At 28.2% G+C, this 11,949-nt stretch overlaps 2 protein-coding genes and 1 long non-coding RNA gene across 4 annotated transcripts; 1 reads left to right on the plus strand and 2 right to left on the minus strand.

The window, feature by feature from the left end:
- Positions 1–96: 96 nt before the first annotated feature.
- LOC111040754 (protein ALP1-like) lies at positions 97–4,230 on the minus strand (the record flags this gene model as incomplete). The annotated part of the gene is made up of 2 exons (XM_022324769.1): positions 3,935–4,230; positions 97–763 (listed from the first exon to the last, which is right to left on the minus strand). Coding segments are annotated over exons 1-2 (963 nt in total), but the record flags the coding sequence as incomplete, so codon positions are not given.
- Positions 4,231–5,269: 1,039 nt separating this feature from the next.
- Positions 5,270–7,243, plus strand: LOC111040760 (THAP domain-containing protein 4-like). 2 transcript variants are annotated; one of them, XM_022324776.1, is made up of 4 exons: positions 5,270–5,716; positions 5,781–6,106; positions 6,267–6,493; positions 6,572–7,243. In XM_022324776.1, the coding sequence occupies exons 2-4, from the start codon at positions 6,030–6,032 to the stop codon at positions 6,787–6,789; spliced, it is 522 nt and encodes a 173-aa protein (XP_022180468.1). In that variant the 5' UTR covers positions 5,270–5,716; positions 5,781–6,029; the 3' UTR covers positions 6,790–7,243. The 2 variants fall into 2 exon arrangements, with proteins under 2 accessions (XP_022180468.1, XP_022180467.1); XM_022324775.1 differs by lacking the exon at positions 5,270–5,716 and having other exon boundaries at positions 5,772–6,106; positions 6,572–6,818.
- LOC111040761 lies at positions 6,850–7,347 on the minus strand. Its single transcript, XR_002605238.1, has 2 exons — positions 7,237–7,347; positions 6,850–7,168 (listed from the first exon to the last, which is right to left on the minus strand). It is a non-coding gene; the product is annotated as an uncharacterized LOC111040761 (long non-coding RNA).
- Positions 7,348–11,949: the final 4,602 nt, after the last annotated feature.

Raw genomic sequence — 11,949 nt, forward strand, 5'->3', positions numbered from 1 at the left:
GGTTTGATGAATATTTACAAGAAGCGTATCATCAATCCCTTCCTGATCGATAATTATATTATGTAATAAACAGATACATTTAACTATTGTGTCTACGTGATCTTCATTAACTTGTAATTCCGTTTTTAGACACCTCCACTTTGATACTAATATACCAAATGTACATTCTATCATTCGTCTGGCTCGACTAAGACGATAGTTGAAAATTTCTTTTTCTGGATCCAAATTTGTGGTGCATGGATATGGTCGCATCAAATATTCTTTTAGTGGATATCCTTGGTCTCCCAATAAAACAAAAGGCATTGGAATATTTGTGTTTGGAAGTGGTCTGTTGGGTGGTACATTAAAAGAATTTGTTTCTAGGTAATTATATATATTAGACTCAGTAAATACACCGCTATCACTCTGTTTTCCATACGCTCCTATGTCCACTGTAATAAATTTATATTTTGCATCACACACGCCTTGCAAGTGTACCGAAAAATAATTTTTATAGTTATAAAACATTGAACCAGTTTTTTTTGGACATTTTATGCGGATGTGTTTACCGTCAATGCACCAGATACAATTAGGAAAATTCCACAGAGTTTCAAAATCGTGAGCAATCTGGTAAAACATATCTTTCGTCGGAAAAGGCATATGAATTTGTCCAAAAACATTCCAAATTGTGTTACATGTTTCATAAATTATTCCACTGATCGTGTTATGTGCCATACGAAATGAAAATGCTAATGATCTATAAGGAGTTCCCGTAGATAGAAACCTAAAACATAATTTAAAATGTGTAAGTTAGTAATCTAAACCTAATTACACACTTAAGAAAAACACCTAATCATACAAAAATCATAATCATATACAGGGTGTAATATTAAGACTTGACAGATTAAATGATTTACAATTTTATGGTAGAAACATTAATTATCTAAGTCAAGTAGTTTATTTTTTAGAATTTTTTACAATATCAATATTTTTTTAGTAAATTAATTTAGAACGTAATAACTTTTTTCAAAATATTTTTTTTAGGAATTTGCTGATATGAGTATATTTCTTAAATTATTTTTTACCTAATAATATAATTTCCTCAATTTTTGTCCTACATTGAAGTGAAGTAGCATCATTTTTTTTTTCATGTTTTCCTGTTACACTTGTAGTTGGTGTAACCTATAGATTACAATAAGAGTGTGACATCAAGTACAACGTTTATTATTTTTTATTACAGAAAACAAAAAAATTAAATATCTTATGTACATTTTTTTTAAAGCTCAAAATAGCCTATTTTAGATTTTGAGCAGAGCGATGTATGCATATGTAATGATTTTACAATGATGTTTTTTTCAGTGTGTACACAATAAGTTATCGAAATAATGATTCGATTTTCAATTTTAGTATCTTTTCTGCTGGGAAAGAGAATCTAGTATTAGTACATTGGAAGGTTGCAAAATTAGTTGAGTAATGAGTTGGAAATATAAAAATATCATAGATATGAAAATTTAATAAGTACAAAGTTCCTAACAAGTTTATCTACCTTAAACAATAAAAATATGTTTCCTGGAGAGTCAAGTTAAATTTTTATAAGCGTTTTTTAGAAAAACTTAAAATTTTTACAACATTCGATTTTCAATAGATTTCTCACGGAACGATTTTCTTATTTCATTTGTTATTTAATAACGAATAACCACAGTTACATACAAATTACACCAAATGTTTATTTTATCTTAATGAAATACATACTAAAAATATTTTGAGTCTTTTTGAGCTGTTTCAATTTTAATTTTTTTTGGTTTTTTTTTCTACAAATGTCAATAAAATTGTATTCATTGCATCAAAAAAATTTACTTTATAATACAATAATCCTCGAACATTGTTTCAATATCCATTTAAAAATATTAAAAATACATAGGCAAGATTTTTTTTGCAAGCATTTTAAGTTCTAATTTTGACAACATTTATCAAATTGAAAATTTACAAATTATTTTATTGGTAGCAAAAATGTATAAAATTTTACATTTGTATACCTAAGGATTAAAAACTTTAAAAAAAGGTTAGTTTATACTGTAACTCAAAAATCAAAAAAGATGGGTTAAGTTGATGTCGCTCTGCTGTACAGTAGGTGTGCAAGTGGATGTTAATTTTGAATTCAATGATATAATATCATTGTATACGAAAAACAATTCTGAGCTGAGACGGTTTGTCATGTGGATATTTTATATTATATTTATATATTGTAATTACTTATTGGTTATTATAAATACGGTTCGCAGGAGGTTAAATTAAAATTACAACAAAATAACTAAAATCGTTTTTCTTGGTTATTTTATATGTAATTTCGTCCTAATATGAACAAAAAATAACTATAAAAAAAAAACTGTGTGTTTATATTTTTAATTACAGAATAACCTACTTACATGGTACCTTCTTTTTAATTTTAAATCCTTAGCTATAAAAGTTGAACATTTTATCAATTTTTAACTACAAAATAATTTTAAAATTCCCGTTTTTCCTTGATTTTTTGTTTGTTTTTCCCGGCGCTATTGAAAACTATTGGGACATTTTTACTGACCTCCTGAATGTACCATCTAGATTCACTTTGCCACATTCATCGCTCTGCTTAGAATCTAAAACTATGGCTATGTATATTTTTTAGATTTTTTGGTAACAGAATTAATTACATTTTAAAAAATTATAGAAACAACATTTTTCTTAAATAAATATTAACATCATTTTTACAATTTTTTTTATTTGATTTAATTATTTGATAATATAGGCGATCTATTAAAAACCAAATGGCAAAATTTAAGAGATACCTATAAAAAAGAATTAAACAAGAACAAAAAACCAACAGGATCTGGGTCTGGAGGAAGCTCATCGAAGTGGAGATTTTATGAAACATTGTCTTTCTTAAAGGATATTGAAACACCAAGACAAATGATAGGTAATATCCCAACACCAATGTCGGTGAATGAATTGGAAAACACTAGGGATATTAATTCACCAGAAAGCGATTGTATTGACGTCGTAAACGAAGACTTAAATACATCGGAAAAATCACATGAAACAACAATGGGTATGGATTCTTCATATTATGAGCAATTACCAGCGAAAAAAAAAAAACTAATAAAAATGATGCAATTAGTGATTTGCTTAATATCGAAAGACAAAAACTACATCATTTTAGTAAAATAAATGAAAATTCGCAAAAAAAAAACCCCATCATTGAAGACGAAAGTTTTCATTTTATGGTAAGTTTGGTACCTTACTTGCAAGAACTTCCAGACAATAGAAAATTGTTAATTAGACATAAGTTGCAACAAGTATTTTTAGAAGAGCAAGAAAGATGTGACAGCAATAGATTAAATCAAAATGATTTAAATCTGAGATATTTACAGCCAACACGTTCCGAAGAATCGAGCCAAGCATGTTCTAATATACATAATGATTCTAACCAATTCATTGCAAGTTATACTCAAGAACCAAATCAAACTTTTGCCACAGCTAGTTCTACATATTATTAAGTGTTCATAGTTATTGTTATCTTTTAATGTTTTATATTATTTTATAATTTATCTCTTATTGAAGTAAGTAAATCGTTTTTTTTCTACAACATATTTTTTGAATAGTGTTAGAATATAATTTTACGTTTTCAAGTTTAGGAACGCTCATTTTATTAATTTTTCTTATACAATAAGTAATTATTATGTTATTTTTTCAGTATTATACATTTATTCATACATATTTTATTTACACATAATTTTTCGTTTGAAAGAGGTGTACTTATGATTTTTTTTTGTTACAAAAGTACTAAGTATATTTTTTAAGAACTTTACTTTTAAAGTACTATGTTTTTATAATAAAATATTATAACACATTACATAATATAAAATGTTATATTGTTACTCACTATATACACATTTACAATACAAAATATCCCACTTACCTTAATGTAACTACTAGTCTTTCTTCAGGTGTAATACAAATTCGGAAGTTTGAATATTTTTGGAGCTGGAAACGAATTTTCTCAAGAATATAGAAAAAAGTATTCGGTGTCATTCTTAAATATTCATAAAATTTTACTGGTTGTTCCAGGAGTTTAGGGAAAAGAGTATGGAATTCACCAAATCTTTCTCTATCTTCATATATTGTATTCACCCAAACTTTTTTTTCTTCTTGTAACAGTAAGTACTTTAAAATAGGGCTTGTTTCTAACAAGTAAATGTGGTCACAGACGTCCATCCTGACAAAAATGTAAACCACAACTGAAACATGCACGTCTATGATGCATAGGTATTTAATAATTATCGGATTAATTTATTTTTCGGACGAATACGGATCAAATGTGACCGCCGAATTTTGATCCGAAAATATCGAAGATTTCGGCCGAATATAGTTCGGCCGAAATCGGATAAAGTCTGACCGTACCCTAAATGCTTAATGTTTTGAATATAGACTTCCGACTTGGGTACCTTATCATTAATATGAATTGTAGTCTAAGGAAAAAATTCCAATTGATCCAAATTTTTTGATGAAAAAAATATTATTTGTACATGTAAATAAATATAAGCAGGTACCTTTTGTAATTACTAGCTTCTACTTTTTGTAATTACTAGCTGTTTTTCAACATAATATCTCATTCTATTAAGTACAAGTAAATCTTTAATCGTGCCATCGTGGCTTTGGCGGTTTTCTACCGAAGATGGGAATGTTTGAAAACCGTGTTTGAATGTGTATATCAAGTCAGTGAGTCTTTCATCGAAATTGGACCCGGTGGGCCCCATACCATGTGACCATAAGAAAGCCTGGTAAAAATGAAAAAATAAAAGAAAGTCATAACTCATAAGTGTAAGGTTTGATACCGTGTTTGATTTCGAATAAAATATTGTTACGTATATTACGTCAATAGAATTAATTAATTAATCAATAATCAGCCACACTGTCCTTTATGTCAATTTCGTCACCCGCACGGGTTACCTGCGTTGTAATTCTTGTTATTGTCGTCGTAAACCGTCTTCAAACAATAATTAAATTAACTGCACCGAGTCCCGACGCAACGTTCAGACGTTCTCAGAGTTCCGACGTTCACGGAACAAACGCCGTCATGGGCAACCCATTGTGAGTATATACAATGCATTATTATTCTGATTTTTTACTATTTTAATTTGTTGCTTTTAAATTACACCTATTTTTATGAATAAGTTTTCTGTGTGCACAAATATTAATCTGTACAACGAATGAATACGATATAAAAATGATGTCTCTGTTAACCAAATTTAAAAACTTCCTCGTGACACCTCGTGGTATCCATTGAGCTGTCCAACTTTTTATTTTTATTTTATACATTACACATACATATTTGAGTTGCATTAACCGGACAAAGAAAACTAATATTGCGCTGACGTCCTCTTAAAGTTTTCGTCTTTTTACATTTTAGATTGGAGAAATGATGTCGCGTGTGTCCAAGTGTACGGGTGTAACGGTGAACACGTACATCATGAAAAAATAAATTTATTTTGTCATGACGTACATATCCCATAACTACGCACCGCCGTTACACCTGAACTCGGACACCCTTCCCGCCACCACCGCAAGCCGCCTTCGGGCACCAAAAAAAATAAAAAATTAAAGAAACGTTAGTAGATAGGAACATTTAAATGTTTACTAATAAAATTATAACTATTGCCTACATCGTGTTTCAAGATGCTACAGGTCGAGGATTGCCGCGGTGAGGGTTTATGCACTATATTTATACTAAATATAAATATAATTTATTTTTGTTACGTTAATAGCCCCCCATACAGCTAGACGGCTGCAGCAGCGGGATCGGACCACAGATATATATAATAACTAGATACCCGACTTCTTCTTATCAATGACGCTGGCAGCCATTTACAACTATGGCAATGTTTACAATGATAACAATAGTTCATATCAAACAAGCCTGTTGCCCAACTTACTGACTAGTGACTACAACTTTACTGTGGTACTGACCCTTTTTCGACGATTATTGTAGGTTTTTGAATAATTATTAATTTAAGATGGTGATGTCATGTTGTGTACATTTTTGCACGAATCGACATTCAACAAATGAAGTTAGAAAAATACACTTTTTCTCGTAAGTATTATAATATTAACCCATTACAATTAACATTTTTAAAATTGTCTTAAACTAAGGATCAATATTTTATATACTAACGTTATGTACCTACTATAAAACTAATTTATTATTATTAGATATTATATGTTTTTGCTTTTTTAATTTGTATTTTCAATAGATTTCCACTTAAAGATGCAGAAAAAAATGAGTTATGGATAAAGGCAGTAGGTCGAAAAGAATTTATCCCTTCTAAATATAGCAAGGTGTGCAGTGATCATTTTGTTCAAACTGATTTTAAACAAACTGTTGGTGGTAGCTACAAGTTGAAGCTTAACTCAAACGCTGTGCCTTCAATTTTTCCATCATATTCCAAACATGTGTCTCAATTAAAAATACCGGAACTAGGTAAATTAAATGAATATATAATACCAAGAATTGTTCTAATTTTTTAATTATAAATTTTATTATTTTATTTCAATTTAGAAGGCATTGAACCTATTTCACCAGATTTGATCCCACTCTTAAATACAACTAATTTGACCCCAAGTACTATCGTAACATCTAGTAATAATCCAGATTTACCAATAATGATTACACCTGAAAGGTCTGTTATTAATACCAGTTTTGAGCCATTATTAATAACACCATCAAGAGCAATTTTCTCTAGATCAAACTATATTCAAAGAATTAGATTGCACTAATATAAGTATTTTGGAAAGACCTCATAAGATGATAATTATTAGTTTATTAACAAAAAAGTACCTGAGTGTTAGGCTTAAATCATTGGGAAAAACAACTTCAAACAATTTTGCAGTTAGTAAACGTCAAAAACTGACAAAATTGATTTTGTTTGCTAATCAGTAATTATTAAAATATACCTATATTTAACTATATGTAATTATGTATATTTTTCACTGTAATTACATTTAATACACCTATATTTACCTGTGTGTAATTATGTACATTTTTCACTGTCATTACATTTAATGTAGACTATGCTTCTTCTCCCTAGCCTCTATCCAGTACTTCTTTTTCGGTCTTCCTAGCTGTTCAAAATAGACTATGATTGATGACATATTTCTATGATCATAAAGAGTGAAGTTGAGGGTCAAAATCAATTGAACCAAATTTTGAAATGGGCAGCTTACAGTAAAGTCCATTAATTCATATTCACTGATTCTTCGATTTAAACTTATATTTTTAGGCTTACAGTAAATCGTACAATGTAAAATGAGTTGAACTTAACTGGTTCATCCATCAATTATGGTAAAATTATGTATAACTGTATAAGAAACTTGTAATAATATTAAGTTTATGAAAATATAATTATATTATGAAATATTTGTATCACGATGAATGATATCAAAACGATTAAAAAATGATAAGAATTTGTAAACATTGCCATAGTCACAAATGGCGTCGGGCATCATAATTTAATAACGTTGTGGTATATGGAGTCGGGTATCTAGTTATTATATATATCTGTGGATCGGACGCATAGGTCGCCGCTGGCCATTCGGCCGCCCCGTAGTCCGGGGTCGCGGCACCCTAACCTAACGGGCACCCAGCGACAGCACCGCCACCACCGGCTACGGACGATGTAAGTAACGCGCATTAAAAATAATTATAATGATTAGGGTTCGGGACTTCTTGCACTTAAAATTATCGAAATATGCAGTCAAAATCGTCAAAATATGCAGCTAATTTTTTATTTTGTTTTTAAAAAACGTAAGATATATTATAAATTATTATTATGAGAATAAAAATTTAAAAATTAAGTACGTAGGTACTTAATATGATAAAAATAATTTTTACACGGGATACTCATCTCCATCTGTATCAACCTAGGATTCATTAGGTTTTACCACTACTATACAATTGTCGATAAAAAGGTTGATTATTAAGCGATAAAGTGACTATCATCGTAAACGGACGTACGTGTTAGATACGACAGGCCAAGACCATCCAATTATGATTTTTCCCGACAATTTTACGTTTATAAAAATATAAAAATGTGAAATATGCCCGAATAGGTTAAAAATTACTCAAATATACGCTTTTCATAAAATATGCAAAAATATGCAAATTCAAACTTAGTATTTAATTTCGTCATTTCATATTACACATTTATAACTCACTTAGAATAGACTACGACCACTACAAAAAAACATGTAAATGCAAGAAGTCCCGAACCCTAATAATTATCCTAATAACATCCTAATCCTACATGAATTGTAGGACATGGAAGAACAAACGATACGGGTTATGGAGGGACCATTGTAAGTTGTCAATTAGATAAATTTTTTTTAATGTATACCATATTTCATTTATTGTTTTTCAATTGAGATTGCTAATTTTATGAATTATTTACAAATTGCAGAAGTTGGATGAGTCCTGCGTGACGGCTGTAGAGGGACCATTGTAAGTTGTCAACTGGAGAATTTATTTTAATATCATTATAACAGTATATCTGATTTATTTAATGTTTTTCAGATGAATAAAAATTTTTTTTTCAAATATGTGTTGTTTTTTGATATCTTAACGTGCTAACAGTCATGGTTTACTTATTATGTGTCTATACTATATTTTCTAAAATAGTTTGTCAGTTTTAGATCTGAACAATAATAATAGGGATAGGCAGTGAAATACAAATAAAATATTGCATGACATACAGTATGCGTACAAAAAGATAAGTCATAAGTGCACTTACAATTTTGTTTTTATTTTCAAGATTGTAACTTAAAGTTAGTAAGTCTGAACAAATTAACATGAACATAGTAATAAATAAAATATAGACATAAAGTGTAGAATATATACAAATATATATCAGAAGTGGTACATACAGAACATTGCGACTCAATGTAGTTTATGTTATAGTTAGATGTGTTAATGATAAATTAAAAGCGATCCACAATGATGAAGCTTATGAAATGTTACATTTCATCATAGTATAGGTTATATAGAAATATAATAATAATAATAAGTGTAAATAAACTATTAGGGTATTTTTTTTTAGATAATAATGGTAACTGTATCATATTGTGTATAATAAATTAATAATAATAGGTTGGAAAAATAGATAAAAAGATAAGTCATGCAATATTATTTATTTTTTACTCAACTTTACAAAGTTTAGAGAAACAAACATGAATTCACATTGATGATGACTGATGAGTAATAATAAGTATAAATAAAATGTTAAGAATACAGTTATATTAGCTATTTAACATTAAATTGTGTTTAATAAAAGTTATTATGTGATTTAACCAGACAAGCCAGAGCACCTTCGTGCTATAGTCAATCTTTTAATTTATTATTTTGGACTTGGAAAATATTCAGGTTAAACCGATTACTTTTCCAAACAATTAGAATAATTCTCTTTGAAAAAATTCTTATACAGACTAATAGCTTACCCGTTACATTTAAAGTGTCTATGTTTACAATAATACAATAAATTATAAAAACATTCATTTCCAAACTACACCTCATCCTCTTTCTCTCAGCGACACGCCGACACCTGTAGTTGTCAGACAACTACAATACCTACAACATATCATTTTACTTTATTTATGAACACTGTATGAAAACGTATAAAAGCATTACTGGCAAAATTGTATTATCAAGCGTAATTTAAATTAAAACACCTATAAGTAGAAAAACGCCCATATTGAATTTGTTTATTGTTGCACTATTTAAGTTTAAGTTATAGCTCACAACTGCAGAAGATATAAAAACATAACTAAAAAATTGATACTCATTACATTAAGTACCATAAATTACGACGTAACGAAAATAATCATACTAAAATCTATAGCTACCTTGTCTACTAAGGACAAAAATTGATAGTTACATTATCCTATACTACGTTCATACAATTAATAGCATACAAAGTATTAGTATATATTATAATTGAATTAAATACCAAGATTGTGGAATAAATCGATTTCCGATTAATTTAAATTAGATACATAAATAGTTTATAATTTGAATTATTTAAAATTTATAAAAAGTTAAATGTAAATAAAATGTAATCAAAATCGATAGCTGTTAAATATTTCGATGGCTGAAAAAGAAACGAAACATTTAAACATCTAACCATGAAGATGCCGAGCCGTCTATTTGGTTTCGACTCGAAAAACATACACAACATTTAACATTGAGTTTTATTTTTTGTTAATTTAGTAACGGTTTTTGTAGGTTAATAGTTAATATATTAGTATATTACATACAATTATTGTACATTTAGCAATACCACAACTTTAAATAAAATAAATAAATTTATTATCTATATAATTTACTTAGACAATTTATCTATATAATGACCAACACTGGTTTTGGCCATGAATATATTTCGTATTTTCTTATAGTTATTTGATTTCCATTCTAACATGGGTACCTATACTAAAGTCTAATACAGAGTGAGTCGAGTTAAGAAAAACAAAAGTTCTATTTCTATTTTGAATTATAATATTATAGAAGATCAGTTGAAATAACTTACTTCGTCTTAAATGTCTGCTGTAGGCAGTATAAATGAAATTCAGAATTTAAAATGTCGCTCCTCCTAATGACCACAACTTATTTTTATTACCACTAAAGTAGCACAAGGTATTAAAAACAGAATTCAAAAAATTATTTGAATAGTTAAACTCTTAAAATATATGTTAACCAATAATTAAGTACTTAAAGCAGTATAATCGCGTATTGTTAAAATTAAAAACTAAAAAATGTGGAAATCGAACATAACATGTACTACGAAGACGTAAAATAATACATATTATATTGAATATTCTTTTCAGAAATAAAATGGATTGGCTACAAAGTTCCATAATATGCATTAAATAAATTGCACCAATAATATTTTTCGTTGCCCAGGAGATATTCTATACAATATGTTTATACGTTTCTCCGATTACGATTCGTCTTCAATATCGTTTTTATTTCGTACGAATTATTTTCTAGTATAAAAAAAGTTATTTTAGTTTCACTTTATAACAATATTATAAATAACAGTTCAATAATGTGTGTAATGATTATAATTTTTTTCTATAAAACACAATTTTAAATTCATTCGAGTCTGAAAATAACTTGAACGTGTACCATACGAAGGTACTATAAATGTGGAACGACGACGAGCTACCCTACGGATATCATGACTGTGCTTTCAGAACACTTCTTACGGTCGGCGGTAATATCTCACAATTCAGTATCTAGTATCATCGTTAAAAACCAATTAATTGGATTCTCAAAGTAGCAATGAATTATTTATTGGTTTTACAAGGTCGAAAGTTTTTTAAATATAATTTTTTAGTTTTTACATTAAATAAAAATGTAAATAATATTAATTGTAGAGATTTGAATTTTTCATCAACTATTTGTCATGGATTTTTCTAGACAAAATACAGTTTTAAAAATATTTTGTATCTTCTTTGAGCTAGGCGTATGCTTATAAATATTTTAAGTTTACTTAATTTAGTTTTTTTTTTCACCGTTCTATATCTGTGTTTAAAAAGTTATTGTTAACATTAAAATATTAAATTTTTCGTTTTTGGTATTTAAACAATACCTATAATAATATTACACAAGAACAATTTAAATAATTAACTTCGACTCCAATAATAAACTATATATTTTATGATGTATGGGTACAGGTAGATAATTATTATATATACGGAAAGTTTTTGTCAATACATAGGTATATAATTATTATTATTCGTTTATATTTTAATTATTTTGGTGTACACAATGACTTATTTAAAAAATTATTAGATTAGTTTTATGATAATATTACCTATATCACTAACCTATTCATACCGTTCTATGGTACGTTGCAGGTATTGACTTGAGTCGTTGTAGATGTTTAT

The sequence above is a fragment of the Myzus persicae genome, unplaced genomic scaffold (genome assembly GCF_001856785.1).
Source record: "Myzus persicae strain clone G006 unplaced genomic scaffold, MPER_G0061.0, whole genome shotgun sequence".
Taxonomy (NCBI): domain Eukaryota; kingdom Metazoa; phylum Arthropoda; class Insecta; order Hemiptera; family Aphididae; genus Myzus; species Myzus persicae.